The sequence below is a fragment of the Malus sylvestris genome, chromosome 5 (assembly GCF_916048215.2).
Source record: "Malus sylvestris chromosome 5, drMalSylv7.2, whole genome shotgun sequence".
NCBI classification, from domain to species: Eukaryota; Viridiplantae; Streptophyta; class Magnoliopsida; order Rosales; family Rosaceae; genus Malus; species Malus sylvestris.
The window spans coordinates 46,063,119-46,089,377 of record NC_062264.1 but is presented as its reverse complement, the minus strand read 5'-3'; the positions used below and the strand labels follow the sequence as shown (position 1 = coordinate 46,089,377).

The following is a 26,259-nucleotide window of genomic DNA, read 5'->3' as shown; positions in this document are numbered from 1 at the left end:
CACACAGAATTTGGGGTTTAGGAAATTGGGGGTTTTTCGTCTACATCTTGCAGCAGCACCAGACCTGCCTCCGGCCACCTTTCTCTCTCTCTCTCATTCGCCCTCCTTCCACGACGAGAGCACTCTCCGTTTGGAGGATCAACGGCCTACCGCATTTCCGAATTGGGTACTTCTTTCTTCTTCGTCTTCGCTTTGTTTTTTGGGCACTTTTGATTATTATGCGTTTTCAATTCTGTGTTTAGATGAAGGTTTGTTTGGACAATTTAGGTTAGTGTTCGTCACTCTTTCCTCAGCTGCTAAAGTTATCTTTTTGTTTTGGGCATTTTATCGAACACCTCGAAAGCATTCGAATAAAAATGGAAAGAAAAAAAGGAAAACTAATGAAAAGAATTTGAAAATTTTGAATTTCAACTATAAGAATAAAATAAAGGGCAAAGTAAATAGTATCAGGATTGACTTTTTAGTGTAAAAATGTGGTTTTTTGTTAAAGTGAATATTACCGGAAGCTTTTCGTTAAAGTTCCCAAGAAAAAAATGGTTTGTAATGATAGTCTGTATTATGTGATAGTGTGAAACACTGTAGTATCACATTCGTGCATTTGAGAACGAGAGACCGAGTTCGACGGCGAAGTAAGTTCTGTGATGAATTCATGTTGGTGTAAAGTGTAAACATCAATTGAAGGTCCCAAGTGGTGTATTTTGTAGTAAGAAGACTGAGAAAGCTGATTTGTGGATGTAGATAACCAGTTGAATATAAGTCGGTATGGCTTTGTTGGTATCCAGAAGGCTTTTGCGTTCATTTGGTTCTGTATTGGCATCAGGCCGCTGTGATTCTTCAAGTAATTTATATCCATCATCATTTCGTGCTACTTTCGGTAAGGGCGTGTGCATGTCTTTCGTAAGCTGTTTGTTATTGACTTCCATGGAAGGAATTGAAAGCATTATTATTTTGTCCAACCTTTATTTTGGCCCTTGAACAGATTTTTGCGGCCATGTTCCCGGGGATACCTTACTTTCTGGAGAGTTGTCAGCTGTTTTCAAGGTATTCTTTGCATAATTATATTTAGATTTTATATTGGAAAAAGAAAAGAATATAGTGAAAGTTAAACTATATCATATTTTTCATATATTCAATAAGCTGATTTGTTGGAGTTTTTGCTTTCTTAATATGTGACAACTAAGTAATTAACTCATATTTTGTTGTATCTCTTTATAGCCTGGATCATTTTTTCTAGCAAATCGAAGGCTTTCAACCTCCAACCCGACTCCCGAATCAAGTGGAGGTGCCTTTCCCTCTAATTTATTGTCTGCAAAGCCTGTGGTTGCATCAGAGCGTTCTATAGGTACGAGGAAAGCTCAAAACTTTGCATGTGTTGAGATTTATGTTACCTATAAAAAGCATTATAAGTATTGAAACGTGTGCATTAACTGTTATACTGTAGGTTTGAGCTGAATTCTTTCTCCACCTATTGGCATAAGTTCAAATGTGTTGTCCCCGATCTCTGCTATGAATATAAAAAATACACACACGCACACACATATATTTAAACTAACATTGCATCTTTATCACTTGGTAAAAATCAGTTTGGACATCTATCGTACTTTTAGCATAGCTGTAATGAATTCTATCTCATCTACATGTGGATGATTCTGTGAAAATCAAGAACAATCCTATAGTTTGAAAGTTTTTTTCGTTTGTCTTTTATGCTAAGTGAGATACATTTATGTAGGCATATTCTTGCAGTGCATGCAGAAACTGTTAGTTTGTTGTAACACTTACATATTACTTTTCCTGGTTTACGTGTAGATGTAGGTATGGTTTATTAATGTTACTTATCAAAACTGGACATGTACTGTAGAACTGTTTTACTGATTCTGTGTACTGTAATATAGGGCTCTGTCAGGACCTTGTGATTCCAGTGACAAATTTTCATTATGAAGATAAAGGCTTCACAGTTTTGGCTGGTGATGTTTTCGATGTACCTATTAGGAAGGATATTATTCATCGGGTTGTACTATGGCAGCTAGCAAAACGACAACAGGTATTTACTTATCTATGTATATACTTACGCATTGATACCTCAAATACATCAAATTTTCATTATTTAACCTATGCCGTAATATTTTTTATTTTTGATGAAGAAAGAGGATATTCTAGCTGCTGTGCCACTAGGAATTGCACAGGCTTTCATATAGGGAAATGGATTAAAAAAGGGGGGGGGGGGAGAGAGGAGGGGGGTTCAACTGTGTTGTCATAAGTTTAGAAATTATTGTCGTCCAAGTTTAGATTTTTCATACCGTGGAAGCATTCATGATGAACCACTGGCAAGACTATACAAAAGTGAATGTGAGGAAGATGAGATAAAAGGTTATGCTTGTTGATTGGTCTACAGGGAACACATTCAACAAAAACTATTAGTGAGGTTAGTGGGACTGGGAGAAAGCCATGGAATCAGAAGGGTACTGGTCGAGCAAGGCACGGAACATTGCGTGGTCCCCAGGTACTGATATATCATGCTTTTGAATTAGCATGTTTCCTGATTTTCATTCTAACTCTGCCTTGAAGGTGGTTTTGCTAATGGACTTAATGGGTGTTAACAGTTCAGAGGAGGATGCACAATGCATGGTCCTAAGCCGCGAAGCCATGAAATTAAGCTGAATAAGAAGGTTCGGCGTCTAGGACTAAAGATTGCTCTGACAGCTCGAGCAGCAGAGGGAAAGGCAACTCTCTCTCTCTCTCTCTCTCTCTCTCTCTCTCTCTCTCTCTCTCTCCCCTTGCTTTGTTGTGCTGTGTGGCCGAATTATTTTAATTAAAGTTTTGTCTGGTGGAACTTAACAAGTGAAACTGTATGAAACTACAGCTTCTGGTTTTTGAAGATTTTGAGGTCCCCACGCATAAAACCAAGAATATTGTAAACTACGTCCAGCAAATGGAGGGCTCCAAGAAATTTTTGCTGGTGGATGGTACTAAAACAGAGGATGGTAAACAAATGTTACCCGAAAAGCTCAAGTTGGCTACACAAAATTTGCATTATGTGAACGTGCTGCCCGCAGTAGTGAGTTGCTCTTTCTGATCCTTAATGCAGCCTGAGATGCCATTCCACATAGACACTTTGTTCTACAAATTAGTGGGCTTCTTATATTATTAGCAATGGCTTAGATAGAAATTATTAACAAACATTTACATTGTCGAAGATGTTTGATTCATGAGAACTAGAAGCAAACAACAGAAACAACATTCTCAAGATTTGTAGATACATGAAACCAGCTGCCATATAAGTTCGGTTTGAACTCAGTACTCATGTGTGTTTCTCACTTTTTGCAGGGTTTGAACGTCTACAGCATCCTGCAGCATGACACACTGGTGATGACCGGAGCAGCTGTAAATGAAATTGTCAAGCGGATGCACACTCCAATCAACCGTTGACGTAGTATCTAATCGTCTGCTCCACTTCATTACTTGTAGCTCATATAGGTACCGGCTTTTGTTTTTTGAAGGGGCTAAAAGAACGCCAAAAGTTTTAGCCGAAAAATAATGTGTTGATTTTCGTACAGTATGCAGATCAAATTAAGTGATTGATACGTTGAATTCTATGTCTTAGGTTAACTTCACCGCAAAATTTTGTGTTGGATATGAAGTGAGGTTTAGAGGACATTCATTCATTCCATAGCTGTTAAAATGTTGTGCACCTTTGCTGTTATGAAGGTAATGTTACATTATGGGGTCGCAGTCATTTTAGAAAATGTGTTCAATTTTAGTAAATGAGTTGGATTTCTCGTTTGGATTGTCTGGAGCCTAAGAACGAGTAAATTTGGACCACTCAAATTAAATACGGCTTCTATTAACTCATTTTGCTGGCTCACTTCATACATACTCAAATGCTCGAATCACTCTCTCTTGAATGGTTGTTGGTTTTTAGGCTTCGGACAGTGAGGTCTGGAAAGGATCAACTCTCAATAAATGCCGTGCGGTGACAATAACTCGAAAAATAGGGTATGATTGTAGAAGTGAATTTTTGTAAAAGCTTCGTGAAATCGATTTAAAAAAAAAAAAAAAAAAAAAAAGAAACATGACTTACTTATACATTACAGCTTTTGTGAGAGATGACAACAGTTGAGTTTTTATAAGATTATTGTGTGTGGATTAAGAAAATCTCTGATAAAAAAAATCTAATCTCAAATTTACGATAAGAATTTTAACCACTGTTATTGTGACACATGTTATCATTTATTAAGAACTTAAGCTCAAATTTCCGATATTTTCAAACATAGGTTAGGTAAGTTGTGTCGTGCTTTCGGCTGCTTGAAAAGCCAAACCCTCCCTCCAACAACAACAAACAAACAAAGAGCCAAACCCAACCGATCGATCCCTCTAAAACTAAACCCTCAGGCGCCCTCCTCGTTGCATCATCAAAATCTTGTTTTTACACGGACCAAAAATTTGAATCACATATGAAAAACAAAGTTACTAATCACAAAAGAACAAAATAAAAATTATTGGAGAGGCGTGCAAAGGAACAAACATTTAACGCCAAAATTTAAGACGGGAATTATGGGACCCCATAAAGGTCAAGCGTCGCACTCGCTTCTGTGCTCTCTCTCTCTCTCTCTCTCTAGTCTCCATGAGAAGAAGGGTCTAGACTCTAGGGTTTTCCGGTCTGAATTCTCCCTCGCAAATGTTCAAAATTATAGGGCTTTGAAATCAAACCAGTTTCCGCCATTGAAATTGATTCAAAGTTCCCACATTTTCCACCACCAGAACTTCCCAGAAAAGACCCACATGGCCAGAACCAGACCAGGAAAAAAGGAGTCAAAGGACGCGGACTCTTACACTATCAGGGGCACCAACAAAATCGTCAGAGGTAACAAAAATCAAAACTTTTTGTTAATTTTCGAAAAATTTCGAAAAAATAATTTTTGGGTTGTTCGATTTTTGCTGGAACGCTAAATGCGTTGAGGAAGTTTGGTGATTTTGCAGCTGGGGATACCGTCCTGATGCGCCCGTCGGACACCGGAAAGCCGCCGTACGTGGCGCGCATCGAGAAGATCGAAGGTGAAAGTCGAGGCGGCATGAAAGTGAGAGTGAGGTGGTATTACAGGCCGGAGGAGTCGATTGGAGGGCGGAGGCAGTTCCATGGAGCCAAAGAGTTGTTCTTGTCCGACCACTATGATGTGCAGAGCGCTCACACCATTGAAGGCAAGTGTACAGTGCACTCCTTCAAGAACTACACTAAGCTGGAGAATGTTGGAGCTGAAGATTACTACTGTAGATTTGAGTACAAAGCTGCTACTGGAGCGTTCTCCCCCGACCGAGTTGCTGTGTGAGTGTAATCTGTGTTTGTTTTCGGTTTTAGTTGAAATGTAGTTCGTAGGTTGGGATTTGGTGGAAATGTAGTATTTATGGGTGGGATTTGATGGATTTGGTTTTGTGTGTTTTGAAGGTATTGCAAGTGTGAGATGCCGTATAACCCGGATGACCTCATGGTACAATGTGAGGGGTGTAAGGACTGGTAACTTCATTTTTCCTTCGTACTATATTAGCGTTTCGGAGATGGGATTTGTTGACAGAATGTGCTTCGAATATTGATTAAAATTTGTGCCCAAAAGAGAGGGAGAAAGGGAAACATTTAAGAGGCTGGATCCCCAAGTTGCAGTCTCAAACGCCAGTTGGCATATGTGCAAACAGCGTAAAAGTTTGGATTGAATGATCATTTTGCTAATGTTTTCTTCTCCCTCCCGGCGGCTTTAAGTTATATACTTATGTGAGTTATCACTGCAATTTGCCTTAACCAACTCGAAATTTGTACCGTATGAAGGTTGATTTTCATGTGTGTTTTTTTAATTTTTTGGGTCGAATTCATATGTTTGTTTAGATAGAAGTTTATTGTTCACATTCATGCTTGAGAACTGGTTCCTGAATTCATGATGGTCTTAGTACTCTGGTAGTTTAATATTTGATCTTTTTCAGATGAACTTTTGGTTGCTGTTGCATACATGGATTTATCCTGATACATACACGGATTTATTTTACTATCGAACTTGTAGGTACCATCCTGCTTGTGTGGCCATGACTATTGTGGAAGCAAAAAAATTGGAAAGCTTTTTGTGTTCCGAGTGTTCAGCTGAAGGGGACGGGAAAAAGCCCCAGAATGCAGTTCCAGCAGCTGTCGCGAAGGTGCGATATTTTATAACGGAGTTTTAGATAATTATAGACAAGACTGAATCATATATTAATAATAGTTTCACATGTTCACTGTATATTTTATGATCAATGGTGCTTTGTTCATGGAAATGTATTGTCATTTCTCCTTGTTATTCACCGGTGTTTTATTCATCCTACACTATATATCAAATTATGTTAATAGTTAAATCTATTCCGATCAAATTTCTAATCAGAATTCATGACCTTTTGCAGCTCGAGCCCAAGCGCCGTAAGAAATGACATCCTTCGCAAGCATCGGTTTGCTAGAGCCGAGATGTTATCAACTCTTTTGATGTCTGCCGTGTGGGCTGTACAGTAGGATATCAGGCCCTTAGCTTTTGGTTACATATCATGACCGTAGTTTGATTTAGGCCGTGTGCACCAGCTTCATTTTCAGGAAATTGGTCATGCAATTGTAACTAAACAGAATTCAGTTCAAACCTTGTTCTCTATCTCGACAACCGATGAATCTGTTGCGTCCAAAAATTGTTGCTTCGTACTTTTTGTTATTAACCTATGAATCTGTCAACGTTGTGATCGGATAACTTTTTGTATGTTTAAGTTGTAGGAGTTTGTAGTGCTCCACGGCAGCTGAAAATATCTGCAGATAATAATGCACAGTAAAATGTTAGTGTCTGGTCTGATGGCTGCTTTTCGAACTTCGGTAGATGGTTTCCATGATATACAGTTTGTAAAAATGCTCTCCTGTCACCAAGTGACCGGAGAACGCGTGGTCGCCGGTGTGTGACTGAATTTTTAGCCACCAGGTGATGAAGAGAAACAGATTCACACCGTCGCCACCAGTGTGTGACTGAATTTTTAGCCACCAGGTGATCAAGAGAAACAGATTCATACCGTCGCGCACCCTATTCCAAATGGGTGCTACTAAAGCTCCTAGATTCTGTTCATAGTGAACCAGAAGTTAGCTCTTGCTCTTGCTTTTACCCGTCCACCCCGTCTCTCGGCACCAAAAACAGCGAACTCAAGAAAGCTCTATTCACATTATTAGTGCAGTTAACCATTGATTGTTTGCATGATAGATATGGCAACTTCATGTTTTAAATCTGTGAAGCTTACAAGTAAATTTGTGTCCATAATTCATGAACTGCAGACTCCTATATATCGAAACCATTTAGCAGCACATAATTAGCGTTAAACCGAACAAATTAATATCATAATCCCCAACATATTTGTCAGTCTGAGATGCAACCATGGCAGGAAAGGCCAGTCTAATGCGTCCAATATTTGTCTTTGCGCTTATTGTTTCTGTCGCGTTCATTAGTTTTGCGGAAGAGCGAGCCTTGTACATAGTTTTTTGATGGAAGGAGACCCGGTTGCATTCCATGGAGGTTCTCGAATATCATATCGTGAAGACGGAAGGCGTCTTGGTCTAAACAGGTGGTATGGGGAACACAAAACTTGTCTAATCCAGTTTTCATGTATATACAGCCCCGCTCTGTGCATGATATTTTGTCTTTCTTGAAGACGTGATATGTTGAGAAAGAGATATTCTGTGCAGAACGTCATATTTAAAAAAAAAGATAGGATGTCCTGCACAGAGATTCTCTATATACGTGTGTGTTTATAATGATAATTGCTGATTATGATCTTAATTATCTATGGTTTGATGCTTATGGATATGGTTTGTGAAGTTTTCAAGGCCCATGCAAAGCGATTGGTGGATTCTCATGACCAACTTCTACAAAGTGCTTTAGAGACTGGAAGCTACAGCAAGCTTTACAGCTTTGAACACATTGTAAATGGCTTTGCTGTCCATACCATCCCTTCCCAGGTCCTCTGACACTGTGTATATTTTTTATTCGAGCGATATAGTAATCTTATTTAAATAATTGGGCGGGAGATGTCGAACTTGGGTGCAAAGGAGAAGCACACTTCACATGATTATGAGAAATTTGGATTTTGGTCCTCAGAATTGTTTTTGGCCAAGGTCCAGTAAATTTCAATTTACAATTTCAGTCCAATATGCGGATGTAGGCGTAGCCACATTGGTTGGAGCATATGTGCTCCCCCTATTCACCAAGTTTGAAGTAAAATATTGCTTGTATATAAAAATGCAGTCCGATACTTGTTGGATATGGGTTTATCATTTACCTATATATTTGATGGTGAACATTACAGGCTGAGAAGCTCAAGGATGCGGCAGGAGTGAAGTTGGTTGAGAGAGACAGAGGAGCAAAGTTGATGACAACGTACTCTCCTGAATTCCTTGGACTACCCCAAGGAGCATGGACACTGGAGGGAGGAGATGATCGTGGCACCGGCGAAGGAATTGTGATTGGTTTTGTGGATTCAGGCATCAATCCCACACACCCCAGTTTTGCTTATGATCCCCTGCACCCTTTCACCTCAAACATTTCTCATTTTTCGGGCGCTTGCGAAACGGGTCATCGATTCCCAGCCAGTTCATGCAATGGGAAAATAGTCTCGGCAAAGTTCTTCTCAGCTGGGGCTGAAGCTGCTGCCACTCTTAACTCTACAGTGGATTTTCTTTCACCCTTTGATGCAGTTGGTCATGGAAGTCACGTGGCATCAACCACTGCGGGTAATGCTGGAGTTCCAGTGGTTGTAAATGGTTACTACTATGGAGAAGCAAGTGGGATGGCTCCACGGGGGCGGTATGCTTTGTCTATTGCTTACATTGCAGCTGTGTCAAGATTCCAGAATTCTCACATTTCTGGCTTCTTTTGATTGTGATTTTTGCTTTTCATAACAGAATTGCTTTATATAAAGCTGTGTATCCTACAGTGGGAACTTTAACAGATGTGGTTTCAGCAATCGATCACGTAAGATCTTTAATTTGACAGGTTTTCCAAGTTTACTTGGCATCCAAGTTTCTAACCGAAATAGTACGAAAATTAGTGGCAAGTTCCCTAACAAGTAGAACAACTTTCTATTACGTTGATGCACAAAATCAGTGAGGACTTTGGTACAACCAAAAGTGTTAAGTTTGTGACCTTCGCTAGATTGCTCCGGTCACTAGTGTGGATAAGTATGTAAATGATAGAGACAGGGAAGCAAACACAAGATGTACGTGGTTCACCCAGATTGGCTACGTCCACAGAGTAGAGGAGTTCTCATTAATTGTGAAGGGTTTACACAAGTACATAGGTTCAAGCTCTCCTTTAGTGAGTACAAGTGAATGATTTAGTACAAATGATGTGAATTTACATATTACAATTGAATTATAGAAGAGAGTTTCTAGTTTCATTTTGACATTGACACGTGTCGTGTTGTGATTGGCTTTTGATGTTGACACGTGTCGCGCTGTGATTGGCTTCTGATGTCGACACGTGTCGCTCTGTGATTGGCTTCCTGGTTGGATGGAAGCTCTTCTGGGTCCTTGACGGTATAACGTTGACCGATGCTCAGTAGTTTCGGGATTGGTCAAATATGGTACTAACATATTACATCAGGCAATTCTAGATGGAGTGGACATCCTAACACTCTCCATAGGACCAGATGAACCTCCTGAAGATACAGTTACCTTCTTAAGTGCGTATGATATTGCCATGGTATCTGCTCGAAGAGCTGGGATTTTCGTGGTGCAAGCAGCAGGCAATCAAGGGCCAGGTTCTTCGAGCATAGTGTCTTACAGCCCAGCCCTTGGGCTGTAGCTTTCGCTTCATCTGGCACAGATAGAAATTACCCCAGTTCTATTCTTCGCGGAAATGGCACAAAAATCGAAGGTGTGGGATTATCAGGTACTAATATCTTACTTTTTCAACATTTTAACTAGACCTCGTTCAACTTCATCCATAATTTTTTCATGACTTGATTATCTTTATCGTTTTCAGGACCGACTTTTGGATATGGTTTACTTTTGCATAAGTTGGATTTGGCAAGGGATGCAGTGAAGGCAGATGGGACGTTCCCAAGGACTCCGCCTTATGTCGAGGAGTGCCAATATCCTGAAGCATTGGATCACAATGTGGTGCAAGGTAGCATCGTCATTTGCACCTTCTCAGCGGGATTCTACAACGGAACATCCAGCCTCACTGCCATCATCAACACGGCAAAAGGTCTAGGGTTTATGGGTTTTATCCTTGTTGCAAATCCGGCCTGCGGTGATTTCATTGCAGAACCTATTCCTTTTGTTGTTCCTGGCATTTTGGTCCCCAATTTAACCAATTCCCAGGTATAAATGTTTAAAATATATCTGATTTTCCGTAACCTTGGCCTATCCAGAATTACCACAACAATCTTACAATAACTGATAATAAATTTAGGTTATATTACAATATTATGAACAAGAAACACACGAGGAGAAAGGATTTGATACTCGATTTGCAGCAAAAGCAGCTATCGGAGAAGTAAGAGTTGCTTCTTTCATGGGACAAGCGCCCGTTGTAAGCAGATTCTCTTCCAGGGGACCAGATTTCACAAACACCTCCAGGACTCCTTGTGATGTACTAAAGCCGGATATTCTTGCCCCAGGGCACCAAATTTGGGCAGCTTGGAGTCCCTTTAGCGCCTCAGAGCCCGTTTTAACAGGTGAGAAGAAGTTGCAAGCCTGCAACAATCTTTTTGTACTGTTCAGGTTATAACTTGATATACAAGCAAAGAATTAAAACACACTTCGTGCTTCTGTTCTTTAGGCTACAATTTTGCACCACAATCTGGTACAAGCATGGCAACACCTCATGTAGTGGGAATAGCAGCACTCATCAAGCAGTACAATCCTTCATGGATTCCATCCATGATCGCGTCTGCAATTTCCACCACTGCCACAAAGTATGACAACAACGGAGAACTTAAAATGGCAGATGGATCCGGCATAGGCAGTACATATCCGTCCAGCCATTTTGATTTAGGAGCTGGATTCGTCAGTCCAAGTCAAGCCATGGATCCCGGCCTAGTCTTACCTTCTGGATATGAAGATTATATCAGCTTCTTGTGCTCATTGCCTGAAATCAAAAGTCCAGCTACAATTAGAAATGCAACCGGACAACTGCGCAACTACACACTTGACCATCCGGCCAATTTGAACCTTCCTTCGATAACAATATCGGCATTGAGGGGTCTCAAATCGTCCGACGGATTTTCAATAACGTGGGGAGCAAGCCGGAGACTTTTGTTTCCTCTGCGGTGTCACCTAATGGGACAATAGTGGATCTGTGTCCAACTTGGTTTAGAATTGCTCCACAAGGCATCCAAGAACTGGATGTACAAGTTAAAGTGACCCAAGCGATGGATGATTTTACATTTGGTGAAATTGTTCTTACTGGAAGTTTAAATCATATTGTCCGGATGCCCTTATCGGTTTTTCCGGTTTCGATATCAAAATGATGAGAAGCTTTAGCTTTCACAACTCTGATGAATGGAATTTGAATGATTAAATTATGATTGGATCAATGATTTTATACAAATCATGTGAATTTACATATTACAATTGAATTAACCATATGGGGGACGCTCGTATGTGGCCACCTCTGGTGGGTTGTCCTGGTCGGATTGGAGCGGAGATCAAACGTACCCTTCCGGATTAGTCAGATATGCGGATACGGCAAGCTGTCAGAAAAAACATGACACAAATCTAGGAAGCAAATGTCAGGAGGATATTGTCATGTTGCACATACACTCGTCACACCGTGGATACCTATACATACTCCTTGCCTTCGGCCTTGGCTGGATGTGTTTAGTTTGTCTAACTGCTTTTCGAATTCTCTGCTCGAACACACGCCATTCAATAGTGGAGTTGTTCATAAAGATGCTTGAAAGCCTGCGTTTGTTTGGCCGTATTGTTGGCATTTTTCCTCCACCATAGTATATTCGAAAACCGGATACCAAGGATGACAACTGACTTCCTGAATCGGTCATGGCAAATGCATCGGCAGCAGTGCAGCCTATGAAGTCCAGTGCTGCTAACTATAGAAGGAACTTAGGCATGTAAAAGCGGCAGTACAACTGAAATGTAAGAATCATCTTAAATATTTACAGCATCTCATTACCTGTGATGAAAAATTCATGTAAGGTTCGAGTTCAGTCGGTGTGAGCAAATTTTCTTTAGTCACTAATTCCGGATACAAGCTAGTCAAAGCAATCATGCTTGATCTACCTCCATATATTTGTGAACCTGCCACAAATATACGTGTGTTCCGGTTGAAACCAAGAGCAGCAAGCATTAGTACTGCTTCTTCAGGTGTTCAGGGACAGAAGCCTTCTTCCCTGAGCTCTGCAGGAGTAGGCAGCCTGGAACAAGTGAAAAATTTCAATAAGACGGTCAAACTCAAAAACATTTAGAAAGTGCCAAGTGAAAGAACAGAAACCCTTAAAGCAAATATTTTCTCAATCTACCATTAGTATCATGAACTATCAAAACAAAAACACACCAATAAAATTAGGGAGACTTTAGATGCGGTCCCTAGTTATGAACAATTTTTGACTGAAACCTTGTTGTTTTTCAATTTTTGATCCAAGTCCCTAAAATTAATTGATAATTTATTTCTATATACTTTACTATATTTTTTAAATTAAAAATTAAAATTTATAGTTGTTTATAGTAATGAGATTTTAAATAAAAAACTATAATTTGTGGGATTAAAAATATTAAAATATAAATATACTATTGTGTGTGTGTGTGTAAACATGGGTACATTCATAAAAAATAACCAAAAAATTATTGTATCAAAACATGGGTACATTCTTCAAAATGGGTACATTTAGCAAAAATAAAAATGGGTACAAATAAATAAAAAAATATGGGTACAATACAAATAAAACTTTAAAAAATATGGGCACAAAAAGAAATTAATATATGGGTACAAATTAAAATTGAAAGGAAAATTGGTACAAATTAAAAAAGGGTTGCAAATTAAAAATGGGTACAAACTAAAAATAAAAATATATGATAAAAAATTTAGCCATAAATATAAATATACTAATTGTAACATTTTTAATATTAAATGAATATATTTAGAAATAAAAAATATTTTATTATTGAATTTTATTATTGAAATAATTAATGATATTATTAATACAAAGGACCTTGATCAAAAATTGAAAAGTAATAAGGTTTTAATCAATAGAGTAGTAAAAATAAGGATGAAAACCTAATTACTCCATAAAATTATATACTGCATACGTTTTAGTCTTCCTAAGAAGTGTCAGTGTGGGGAAGTGGATTTCACGATATGCTTCCAACTCTTTTCTCTCTTCATCACCTCCACCAAACTCACATAAAGAATGAGCTACCATGTCAATTTCAAACCTCAGGTGCAAAGCTAGATATCTGGAAGCTTTCTTAGCACGGCTTTTGTTTTGTTTCTTGACTGGTTCTGCATATGACCCAACAAAAAAGCGATCAAGCTGTCCAGGGTGACTTTTGTTTAGGCGCAATCTTTGAAGAAGTAAAGCACCAACTTCTTGTATCTTGGGGACAAATTGAAGGGCGTGAAAATTACATCTGCATCGAAGTCTCTAGATGAAGTTCCCCAATTAGGAAGAGTGGACATGAAAAGTGGTAGGCAAGCAAGCAAGCAACTAAGTGAAACTATGTGAGGAAGATTGATCGCAATCCAATAAAAAATTCCGTAGAAATAAATGATTAAAGGGTGCCAGAGCTTATTGTCTACCCGCAATTGAAATGGTATTGGATCAAATGGCAAGCGATGCCCGAATCCAAGAAAATGTACAATTCCGTTCTTAAGTAGAATGGGGATGATGCGTTTCAAGTAAAAACTTGGCTTTGCCTCTTTGGGGATGTCTACATCTGTCACCTGGAAAAATTATAACAAGAATTCGGAACAGACTCATCGTGAGAGAAAACACTTTGATGGTTATGAATACTTAATGTCACTGAGGGACTTACAACACTACCAATTGCTTCCAAATCTAATGACTGTAGCTCCTTTGGAAGTTCCTTCACTATCCGAATATCAGGAGTCAAGTAGTTAATAAAATGCTCCTACTGATAGATATCGCCAACCTGACTATGAAATCGTACAATTAGTTATCATTATTTCAAAGGCAAAAAATATGAGATATAGGATACACGAAGCTACTACAATCAGAACATGAGCAGTATATGAAGAAAGCACCCACAAATATTACCATTTTGACCGTGATCAACAGAAATATGAACAGTGAAACAATTATTAGAATCACCCCAACAACCATCGAACCCCATTTGAGTTTTGAATCCCGAAGCTAAATGACATCAGCCGTATAGCACAAGAAACAAAGGAAAATGCTTGAGTAGAAAAAGGAAAATAAGTCACCTCACATCTCCATATACTGCTCTACAAAAATTTGGGAACAGCCAGGGTTGAATTGAGTAGTCGTGCAACAGCGACAGCATTGCAAACCTGTAGCCAAAGAAATAACTATTAAAAAATGTCGTACCCAGTGCACAAGGCTCCTGCTTTACGCAGGGTCTGGGAGAGGTGAATGTCGGCTAGCCTTACCCCCATTTATGGAGAGGCTGCTCCCAATAAAGAAATAACTATTAGGTAAAAAAATAAAAAAAATTGATATCGCAGAAAATGAGGGCCCGTAGAACCATATCCTATATTTACGTTTTCGAAGTTATGATGACTCAATGCAAGTTCATGGAATTGGCACACTAGTAATCTTTAAAAAAAAGAGTGAGTGCCTCAAGCACCACTTACAGCTACTCGCTGCTGGTTCATCCCACCGTTTGCAGTGACCAAAATATATCCATTCTTCCCCGCTATAATGTACCACAGATAAGTTGATATCAGAACTAGCTTAATGATTTACAAACTGGACGAGTGTTGTTTGCGATATTTAAAATGCATGAATAAAGGACTACCATTAGGTTCCCAGCTCCGTTGGTCCGAACAAGGTTTCCAGGAAACAGCAGGAACTAATGGCTCCAGCCACAGATCTTTCGGCACAGGTTTATTCTGCCCCTGCATCATATCAATAAATCCGACGAGCCACACCAAGTGATTAGATCGAGATGTCATTAATTAAAGCATCAAAACTAAACTCAGAATCCAGTTAACTAGAGGAGAGAGAGTACCTCTGCCAATGCAAGGGAAGCCAAAGCCAGCATCCTTCCATAGTTACCCTTCTGTGCCTTTTTTCCTTTACCAATTTTTCTCCATTTTTCCTGCAAACATACCAAGTAAGAAACACAGACGGAATATGTTAAAACCATCTGGTAAAAACTTTCCCGCATAAGCACACAAATTCGAATTCTCCTCCCCGTAGGTAGAGTATCGCTCGTATCAAAAACAGAAATTTAAAAACTTTCCCATCAAGCGGTGGTGCTCTTACGCCCGAGTTTGAATCACCCTCCCCGCAGTTCAAATTAGCTTTAAGTAGACTATCGCTTGTATCGAAAGCTAAAAATTTCGAAACTTTCGCATCAACGACATACCCGAATGGTGACAGAAACCGAAGACACAGACGAATTCCCGGAAAACCCAGATTCAGAACGGATCCCATGATCTTGAAGCCGCAAGAGCATAACGCAATTCATCAAGAAAAATAAAACCAACAATCCAATCACCCCCACAAACCATTTCGCTCGCTTTTTGCTATACCATGTGTTGAATATATCAGTCCACCTCATCATTCCAGCTCATCAATAGTTAGTTAGGCTGTTATCAAATTAGTTAGTTAAATAGCTTAGGTTGTAAGCTAGTCATGATGGCTATATAAACTGTATTCTCATAGTTGTAAAGATTAATTCAGTATCAATGTAATCAATTACTTTCTCTCTTTCTCTTCTTCCCTTCTCTCTCTTCTTCTTCGATACATGCTCTTTCTGCATTTCTGTGTCTTTCTACATTTCTGTTAATACCATGCCCTCTCAGCCACCTTCCTGGTCGAGGCCCTCCTCTGCATCTTCAGCCCACTATCCATCTCCCAATACGACGGCTGCGCCTCCGAGGTTGAAAACCGAGTGAGGCAGATTCCCGGCGAGCTAGTTGGGGATGACGGGCGGCTCCAGGGAGTGGAGGAGCCGGACCGGTAATGCAGCAAGGTGGGGTTGGGACAGGCGGAGGAGGAGGTGGTGGGGTCGAGGGGCTGAGCTGAGGTGGGTCTGGTTCAATTTGAACTATGTTTACGGACATCGATTTGTGTGCCGTCGGGTCGCATGGATTTGGACCCACAACAAAGCAGCTGGGACCTGAGGGAGAAACGCGGCGATTTCGGGTCCGAGGTTGCTAAAAATAGATGTCGGAGTTTGCCAAAAATGGAAGGGCGGAGATTGGGACTGGAATTTGCGGGACTCGTCTGAGTTACAAGTACAAGGAAATTTTTTATTACGACGGAACACTATAGTACATCACGTTTTTTTTTTAAGTTGTGAGAAATTTTATTTTTTAAGTTATTAACTTTTTAACATACAAATCTCACAATTTGTATAATGACAGTGATTTTAGACTTATTTTCGTGTGTAGATAAACTCTATGAATCATAATTACATATCTTTTTAATCTAATTTTAGCACAAATCTGCATGTTTTTCTCCGCTTCTATGTGTTTCATCCAACCCTCGCCTCGCCATTTGTACAAGGAAAACTGCAAATATCTTCAACATATGTTCGGCAAGAAAAAAAGTCACTTGTCTGAGTCGTCTCCTTCCTGAGGCTTGGGATCAAATCTGTCAGCTCACACAAGCTATAGGATCTCTCCTAGCAAGAGAAAGGAGAGAGAGAAGGATGCTGGGGACACTTAAAACGACATGTCAATTGCTTCATGATCGGGGGTCTTGAATCCGAAACTAGATTCGTCACTTGAACGTCTGACCACGCTTGCTCTTTGTACTAAGCGGACCAGTGCTTGCACAACTTCGGACATGGGAGGCCGAAATTCGGGTTCCGGCTATACATGCATAAAAAACAATATGCAAATAGGTTAGTTTCTAAAAGATGAGAAACGAGATGAACTGAATGTTCCCCCATCCCTCCAAGAACCTAAACCCTTTTAACTTTCCTCATGGAGAAATGACGAGAAGACAGAAAAATGTGATTATCTTCGTCTGCGTGAGCAGCTCGATCTCGCATTTAAGACATTTACGACAACCACTTATTTTTAAACCGTTGGTGATGCTCTTAAAGGCAGTGGGCAACTGATTGCTTGTTTTTTTTATCTAACTACAGTAAAAAAAATCCTACTGGTATTAATAAAGAAGTTACCTGAACACAAAGTGCAATGATGTCGGCAAAACGTGAAAGTGACTTTGCCGGATACATGCCATTTAAAGCCGGATCAACCATTTTTGATAGGGCATCTATATCATGTAGTTGGGGAGTAGCCCATCTCACAAGTGATTGTTCTGACCTTGACCTTGAACTAAACATTAGAAGAACTCGAGGGTAATGGGAAACCATTAATCAACATTAAAAAGAATCGAGAAATTTCAAGGAAGAGCAAAAGAACACATAAACTAGGCAATTCATTAATGTGGGCCAGGCGTACCTGTCTAGTGGCTTCCGACCAGTCAACAGCTCGAGCATAACCACCCCAAAGCTGTAGACATCACTTTTTACAGTGTATACTCCTGATAAGGCAAATTCGGGAGCACTATAACCAAATGAACCTACCATCTGAGTTGAAACCTGTGAATCATGAACTTGAATTGATCACTCGTACACAACAAAAGCATGAGGACTGAATATTTGCTCACAATCTATGAGAACAATTTAACTTCAGCAGTTTTACCTGTCGCTCTGTGTTTGGCGTTAGAGCAGCTAACCCACAGTCAGATAAGTGGGGATTAAGCTCTTCATCAAGTAAAATATTTGCTGACTTGAAGTTTCTATGTACAACAGAAGGTAAGCAAACTTCATGCAAGTACCTGGCAGAAGAATCTTTAACTTAGTTTTTGAGCAGACATTGTGCAACTTTAACCCACGCATAACCCACACACCACACACAAACGAATGCTAATTTAAATGTTGAAATATGTAACATACTCTAAAGCTCGAGCAGTGCCAAGTGCTACCCTAACACGGGCATTCCAAGTCAGAGTCTTACTGCCGTCTTCAGCAAAATGAAGAATGTCATGCAAGCTCCCATTTCCAACATACTCATAGACTAGAAGACGCTGTCCATGCTCTGCACAATATCCAGCCAATGTAACAATGTTTGGATGCCTCAAGCGCGACATATTTGAAATAGCTTCAAGGAAATTATCTTCCTCTTGCAAGGATAGTGCTGCATTGTCAATTTTCTTAATGGCCATTACCTACATTACCGAAAAAGGACAAAGAAAAATAAGTTCATGTGCCACTAGTATAACAGTTGGTACTACAGGAGAAAATGACCTCAGAAAAGTAAAAGCTCGGGGTGCCGGAATTTAGTGGAGCCTATATGGCAGGTAACAAACTAAACTTGATCCTATTTTAGCTTTTTTTAACTTGTGCTGCAATTACACCAAATCAGCAAACCATCACTAATTTGTACATATGGAATTATGGATATATTATGTTTTAAAGAAAAGGAAGAAAACAACAATAATGTAAACAAATTTACCTTTCCATTAGGGAACTCTGCTCTGTAAACACGACCAAGAGAACCTTCACCAATAAGAAATTCTTGACTAAAGCTATTTGTTGCTGTTTGGAGAGAGGCAACAGTATAAGGAGTAGCAGTGATAGGTGATTTTATCCTTTTTGTCGATCCATTTTTACTATGTAACCTATCAACCACCAATATTTCTGCGGGTGGGGGCTTGATATCAGTTACAGCAGCCGTACTTTTTACCCTCTGCTCTTGCATCTCAGTATTTACTGCAAAATAGTGCAGGATGCAGCATGGAAATGGTTAGGATACTCACAGAAGAGCACACCGCTACAAATATTTGTAAGAATTAGCTCTAACCCTTTTTACATCTATTTGAAAAGGGAAAGTACTAGTATTTACACTACTAAAAATGAATCTTGTTTCAAAGAACCCACGTGCCTCTCAAATCATATTTCTAGTTTATTAAAAAGCCAAACTTCAAAAGGAAAAGGAAAATGAAAAGAAGAGGAAAGCGATTATACCATTATTTGTGCGAGCAGAGACATTTCCACCAGAAGCTCTTGGAGTCCTGTCCTCCCTTTTGTTTTTGCGAATGCAAAAAGCAAGAGCAAGTAAGACAATGAGAGCAACAACAACAGAACCCAGAATTATCCCTACCAAAGCCCCGACAGCCAGCCCTTTTTTTGAATCATGTGATTGGCCATCAGATCCCCGTGGGGGTGTTCCAGATCCAGAATGGCTGCGATTCTTAGTAGTTCTTCCTGGGGGAGGTGGGATATATGGTGGTGGCGGAGGAGCAGGACCATTATCAAAACCATTTCCATCATAACTATTTCAATTTTAAGAATAATATTAGATGTATTGAAAAAGTGAAGCACCAAAGTACAGATCTGCATTAAGTAAAGAAGGCGCTCACATAAAAGTACGAATTGAACTAAGCTCTCTAGGTATCCACCCGCTGAAATGGTTGTTCGCAACATTTCTGCTCATAACAATGCGCACAACAAAGGTATAAGGTTAGGTAGTAGAATTCTGAGTGCCAAAATAAGGAGGGAAAACACCCTTACAAAGTAGTCAAGGGCAAACCCGTCAAAACATTGAGAGAACCAGTCAACTGATTATTCTGCACATAGCTGGCACAAATTGATATGTCATTACAAGTTAGTGCAAATAAACACAGCAGAATATTCGCAAACAGAAGTTTCAAAATAAATCAGTACTTCAAAAAACTCACAGGGAAGAAAGATTGGATAATGAACTTAAGGAACTAGGAATATCACTGGTGAAGTTGTTAAGAGATAGATCCCTGCAAGGAAAAGCATAGCAGCCCACCATATGAATTAGTTTAAAAGGAATTCTAAACAATGCAGCCAAAACATTCACGACATCAAGATAGCAGAATGCATATGCAAAAGAGTGCTAGGGTAAGGTATCTTACAAGGTTGCAAGGCTCACAAGATGAGCAAAAATGTCACCAATCGACTGGGATAGTGAGTTACGGCTAACATTCCTAAAAACATGGATTTTACAAATACATTAGAACAGCCTCATGGTGTATAGCGGAACTGCAGGAGAAAGTTAATGAAACTTCATAAAATTCAATACAGGAAACTTACAAATAGCTGAGAGAAACCATGTTGGCAATAGAATAAGGTAAATTTCCCGTGAAGTTGTTCCTTGCAAGATTTCTGTATATACATACACAAAACAAGAAGGAAAAAATAACAATTGAGTATCTTAGTAGCAAGGAAAACAACGTACAAGAACAAAAGAATGAATATATAAATGATTGGGCATTACAGGCTTGTAAGATTTGGAGGTAGTTGATACGGGATTGTATCATGAAAATTGTTGTCACTCAAATCACTGATGAACACAAAGAACATGACATTAATAACTCGGCAAATCAATTGAAACTAATAGAATTTGTTGCAAAATCCTAAACAAAATCAAAATAAAAACAGAGCAATAGCACTCTCACAATTTTCTCAACGATAGCAGATCGGAAAGCAAGTATCCCATAGTTCCACTGAGACCTAACCCAGAAACCTCTCTGTTATAACAACAACAAGACACATTAACAATGTCAATGAAGCAACTCAATTAATTGAATAAACTTCAAAACCGACCACATTTTCGAAACATAGAATCATACACTGCAACAACAGCTGAGCCCTCACAAGTTACCCCTTTCCATGACTCTCCACATGGATCACCGCCACTACTTGTCCAACCGGCTAGCTGAGAAGGACTGTTTACTGAGGTGTACAAAACTTGAAGTGCTTGAACTGCAAAGCAAAGAACATCATTTTTAAGAAAAGCACACCAATTTCTCACAAAAGCTTTGCTACTTATAGACTGCCTTTATTTGCTATCTGGTAAAATAAATACAAAACTTCAAAAATGGGGAAAAGTTTCAAGCTTTGATTCCTCTATGCAATCAGGTAAATTCCTCTGAGCTGAAATTTAGCAAGTTATGGTAAAATTTCTCATTTTTCCAATATCCAATCACCATTATATGGAAAAAGGCAAAAACACCTGCATTTTTAATTTCCCACAATTTTCTCAGCAGCCAAACAAGGCCTAAAGTTTTCATTTTGAAGGGAAAAAAAAAACATCAACAGATCACAAAATAAAATAAAAATACTCCAAAGTCAAAAGTCCATTTTCCATCCAAAAATCCTCATTTCCTAGAAAACCCATTACCAAATCCGTAAAGCAAAACCAACCCAGAATCGAAGCTCAAAACTTTTATCTAATAAAAAAATTACTGAGAAAATGACTGTAAATAAATAAATAAAAAATGGGAAATTACCATCAGAAGCATCAGTGGTGCCACTAACGAGAGGCAGAGCAGCCAAAGCCGAGGCGATTAGCACGAACTCAATGAGCCAGCGAGTCACAGAGAGCGAGTTAGCAAAAGGGTGAACAGCCATTGCAGCGTTGGAAGCACAAAGAGAGAGAGAGAGAGAGAGAGAGAGAGAGAGAGGGAGGGAGAGAGTGTATTCAGGTGAGGTGCGGCGCGTGCAGGAGCACCATGGAGGCGCAGGGGAAGAAGAAGCAGCAGAGAGAAGTATTTGGTAGCAGTAGTAGTTGGAGTAGGAGATCGCCACCAGCATTGAGCGACATTGTCATTAAACAGAAGAGTCAGAGTCTCTCTGGGAGATTCGAAGCTTCAGTAATTAAAAGAGAGAAAAATTAAACAAAATTATAAACTAAAATAATAATAAAGAAAATGTTACTGTGCATGCGTTGTGTCGGCGAAAAAAGGAAATGGGGAATTTATTAAAAAAAATATGGGAAATGGAGAAAATAAGATGGAAACAGTCTAACCGAGGTTTGGTATCATCGATTAAATAAATTTTTTAGTGCGTCCGAAACAGCGAAACTATTAGGCCAAGTCAGACTTATAGTTCGAATACAAATTCTTCAGTTTGTTATCTCATTGTTAGGTCTACGTTGAATTTAGAGTTTGTTAGTTCTAATGTTGTTTAAAATTCAAACCTGCCGTGTATGTATGAAGCGAAACACTGTGTATTATTTTTGTTTTAAATATTATTTTAATTATATAATAACATATGGTATTCTACCGTGTACAAACACTCTAAAAGATCTCTCTTTGGAGTGGAAGAGTAACGTATGGCACTTTTGTGGGAGGTCTCTTTCTGGCTATTAGTTTGGAGTTTCTTCAGTGCTCAGTTCTCATTGATTTTTGGATCCTCTGCTTTTTTGCCTCTCTTTTCTGGTGGCTACTTTGCTTGGGCTTTTTCCACGTGTATAATTAATTTGAAGAATAGAAAATGACTTATTTTAACTGTATTGCAAGTTAATCACGTAATTGTTAAGTGTGTTACTTGTTTATATGTGTTAATACACAAAACCAACATACATATACCCTTATTGTGACATTCTAATTGCAAGTAAGTTCTTCTGTAATAGAGAAAAGTTTTGGTGGGATTACCACTCTCATAAAAAGGAAATCTGCATTAAGATATGATTAGAGTGCGGGCGGATGAATCTAAACGAGGAGACAATCTCAAATGTAGAACATAATTTTGTGTGTACAATCGTAATATGTAGCCTCTTTCTCGATTAGGTGGGTTCACAGGCATGATTGAGAAAAAATAATGTACGTGCACTCTTTATGTGTATATGTAGTCGCATAACCATGTTGTGCAATAGACGAATCTCATGAATTTGTCCAAATATAAATAAGTCCTCCGATAGAAAATAAAAATCTCAATTGAGATGGTCTAATCACCTCATATGTGTGACTGCTCCCACAATAAAATGGGCCATTACATTAGGATGAAGGCAAATAGGATCAGTTGATACTCAAATGCATAAGATCTCATAATAACAATCGCATGAATGGCATCGTTGGACTGCTCCACTCAAAATATGCTCCTTTAATAGACAATCAACTTACATAGCACATGAATATCGTCACCTAACGCCCATGCTAATGATTCAAATTTCAATGTTATTTAATTTTTATCTACATATTATTAACACAAAACACCACATCATACTTAATAAAAATGGTTCTCCTCTAATTGATGATGGTATGTTCAACTCCGATGTTGATGTTACCGCGTCTAGTAGGGTAGTGGTCGAAATACTTTTGACACAATGAGTGCAAGCCGCAGAGCAAGAGATTGTGCTTGGTAAATGCACGCAATAATATGTATTTAAACCTAGAAAACCATGATAAGTACCTTTAACAATATTACAAGGACAAATCAAAATCAATCAATTGAAACAAAAAATTATATTAATGATTTTTCTTCACCTGATCTCATTTTAACTTGTTTAAAAAATTATATTTTAATCGTCACCATCTTGTCATAACCGTCACCATCTCGTCATAACCATCACCACCATAAAGAGAATCCTGACACTTGTGTCAAATGGTGTTTTTTATTTGTGAGAATTTAATACCTAATTTTAGTTAATTAAAAAAATTGTAATTGTCAAATTCTAATCGGTGGTAATGCCACCTAGCACAAATGTGGAAAAATTTCTCCATTTCAACTCCACCATTCATTTATGGCTAAAAAATAGTTGTTTTATGTCATCCACTTGATGATGTGTATATAATTTTCATGAAGGCGTTCACTTTGGTTTTAACCCTTGAGTTCAAATCTAAAATTTTTAGCCCATAAAATTTAAGTTTTCAATTTTAGGTTTAAGCCCAGAAATAGTTTTTTTTGCTCTAACCCTTCTGGGTTAAAATTGTAGTCTCATATTATTAAAGAATGAATTTAGGCTTTTTTTTCTTAAAGTAACTTTTAAAAAAAATTATGTAGACTATTGTAGACATCGAAATTTCGGTAAATAAATGTTGACCGATAAATCAAAGTTTCAACGCTCATGTATTACATAAATTTTACACGTAGCGTGTGTCTAAACAAAAAATCGAAATAAGTTGGAAAAGTCATCAAACAGGACACGTGTCAACACCTGGCAGAAACGACTTATTTCATCTGGAATATTATATTCAAAATTAGGCCTTGGAAATTTCTATAAATAGAAGGCTAATTCATTCATTTGAGGGGAGGAATTCATATTACACCTTGAAGCTCTGAAACTCCGAAGCTCTCAAGCAAATCCCGAAGGATCAAGAAAGCCCTTTTCGTTCTTCATCAAATCCACCTTCAAGATCAAGCCCCGACGGCCCTTGAAGAAAGTGTTATTCGTTCTTCGTTCTTCATTCATCATTCTTCCAAGATCAAGCCCCGACGGCCCCTTGGATCAACAATCATCCACCTTCAAGATCAAGCCCCGACGGCCCTTGAAGAAAGTGTTCTTCGTTCTTCATTCATCATTCTTCCAAGATCAAGCCCCGACGGCCCCTTGGATCAACAATCATCCACCTTCAAGATAAAGCCCTTCGGCCCTTGAAGAAAGTGTTCTTCATTCTTCTAAGATCAAGCCCCGACGGCCCCTTGGATCAACAACATCAACAAATCCACACGTCCAACCATTCTTCAAGATCAAGCCCAAAAGCCCTTGGAGATCCATTCATCACTGTTCTTCAAAGATCAAGCCCAAAAGCCCCTTTGAAGATCCGCTCAAATCCACCTTCAAGATCAAGTCCACGGCCCTTGAAGAACGTTCATCCTTAGATCAAGCCTAACGGCCCTTTGGATCAATCACATATCTACAAATACACACCTTACGGAGATCGAATCAGAGGATCAAAATAGAGAGAGATTGTAACCCGAAATCATCAAATACAAATATTTGTTTGTGCACGTTGTTCTTGTCTCTTTCGTTTCCAGGAATTTTTCGTGTTCACAACTATACTAATTTAATTTTATGAATATATTAACCTAAAAATATTTAGATTCCAACAAATATTGAAAAATCACTAACTGACACCATGAAACTTGTGAAACACTATGAAAGAATATAAAGCACATAAAAAGATTTTTTTTTAATTGATTTAGCCGTTGGATTTAAATTTGGATCATTAGATATTTTTTTTTTACCGTTGAATTTCATCAAATTAGATATTAGCTGTTGGATTCAATGAATTTATAAATATAAAACTAAAAAAAATATACATATATGGTGGGCCAGTGACACATCCCGGGCTCAACTCCATCGTAGCACGATATTATTAGCTTTGGGTCTCGACTACGCCCTCACGGTTTTGTTTCTGGGAACTCACACGAGAACTTCTCAGTAGGTCACCCATCATGAGATTGACCTCACGCGAACTAGCTTAACTTCGGAGTTCCGATGGAACCCGAAGCCAGTGAGCTACCAAAATGCCTCGTGCTAAGAAGAGGTGGGCATGTACATATAATGTTTAGAGGATCCACGCCCTTGGGCGATGTGAGATCTTACAATCCACCCCTCTTAGTGCCCCAACGTCCTCGTCGGCATATTTCCGGCCAAGAATTGGCTCCGATACCAAATTGACACATCCCGACCCGGGCCCTATCACATCCCGGGCTCAACTCCACCGTAGCACGATATTGTCCATTTTGGGCCTCGACCACGCCCTCACGGTTTTGTTTCTGGGAACTCACATGAGAACTTCCCAGTGGGTCACCCATCATGGGATTGCTTTCGTGCGAACTCGCTTAACTTCGAAGTTCTGATGAAACCCGAAGCCAGTGAACTTTCAAAATGCCTCGTGCTGGGAAGAGGTGGGCATGTACATACAAGGCTTAAAGGATCCACTCCTCTGGGCGATGTGGGATCTTACAACCAGCCCCACTAACCCAAGGGGAATCCTGGACTAAATTTGGCCCAGAAATAAGTTTTGAGTTTTAACTCATATTTGCCCTAAGGGTTGGAGCAAGTTGGGGTAAGTTTATAACCTAAAATTTGAGTTTTACTCCAAGGGTTGGAGTAGGTCTTACTCATAAATTTGTATGATGATATAAATCCATATTTTTTGTATGCATGAGTGTGTTGGTGCTAATTTTGTAGAGCGCATTTTTACTCATCACTTTCAATTGTTGTAATACTCACTATTAGGGGTGGCCACGGGTCGGGCCTAAATTTGAAAAAATCGAACTGGACCTGTTTAAAAATGCAATGGGGTGGCCCGGATCAATTAATGCCATTTCAATATTTGGAA

The 26,259-nt window shown here is 39.0% G+C and overlaps 3 protein-coding genes and 2 pseudogenes across 6 annotated transcripts; 3 read left to right on the top strand and 2 right to left on the bottom strand.

Moving 5' to 3' along the window:
- Positions 1-3,743, top strand: LOC126622002 (uncharacterized). Of its 4 annotated transcripts, none has more exons than XM_050290639.1 (10): positions 1-166; positions 739-874; positions 980-1,041; positions 1,216-1,342; positions 1,893-2,041; positions 2,393-2,500; positions 2,601-2,720; positions 2,861-3,055; positions 3,325-3,474; positions 3,602-3,743. In XM_050290639.1, the coding sequence occupies exons 2-9, from the start codon at positions 763-765 to the stop codon at positions 3,424-3,426; spliced, it is 975 nt and encodes a 324-aa protein (XP_050146596.1). In that variant the 5' UTR covers positions 1-166; positions 739-762; the 3' UTR covers positions 3,427-3,474; positions 3,602-3,743. The 4 variants fall into 4 exon arrangements, with proteins under 4 accessions (XP_050146596.1, XP_050146593.1, XP_050146594.1 ...); XM_050290637.1 differs by adding an exon at positions 568-629 and having other exon boundaries at positions 2-166; positions 3,325-3,719; XM_050290636.1 differs by having other exon boundaries at positions 3,325-3,719.
- Positions 3,744-4,544: 801 nt separating this feature from the next.
- Positions 4,545-6,746, top strand: LOC126622004 (chromatin remodeling protein EBS-like). Its single transcript, XM_050290640.1, has 5 exons — positions 4,545-4,861; positions 4,978-5,320; positions 5,441-5,509; positions 6,045-6,174; positions 6,415-6,746. The coding sequence occupies exons 1-5, from the start codon at positions 4,552-4,554 to the stop codon at positions 6,439-6,441; spliced, it is 879 nt and encodes a 292-aa protein (XP_050146597.1). The 5' UTR covers positions 4,545-4,551; the 3' UTR covers positions 6,442-6,746.
- A 125-nt stretch (positions 6,747-6,871) lies between these two features.
- Positions 6,872-11,508, top strand: LOC126622973 (subtilisin-like protease SBT2.4; annotated as a pseudogene).
- Positions 11,509-11,536: 28 nt separating this feature from the next.
- On the bottom strand, positions 11,537-16,228 carry LOC126622001 (O-fucosyltransferase 15-like; annotated as a pseudogene).
- Positions 16,229-16,553: 325 nt separating this feature from the next.
- LOC126622000 (protein STRUBBELIG-RECEPTOR FAMILY 8-like) lies at positions 16,554-21,869 on the bottom strand. Its single transcript, XM_050290635.1, has 16 exons — positions 21,478-21,869; positions 20,818-20,950; positions 20,644-20,715; positions 20,463-20,528; positions 20,279-20,350; positions 20,101-20,172; positions 19,897-19,968; positions 19,730-19,795; positions 19,579-19,644; positions 19,184-19,491; positions 18,672-18,928; positions 18,113-18,384; positions 17,859-17,994; positions 17,616-17,755; positions 17,333-17,489; positions 16,554-17,018 (listed from the first exon to the last, which is right to left on the bottom strand). Exons 1-16 carry the CDS (start codon positions 21,779-21,781, stop codon positions 16,869-16,871), a joined length of 2,343 nt encoding a protein of 780 aa, XP_050146592.1. The 5' UTR covers positions 21,782-21,869; the 3' UTR covers positions 16,554-16,868.
- Between the last annotated feature and the right edge of the window lie 4,390 nt (positions 21,870-26,259).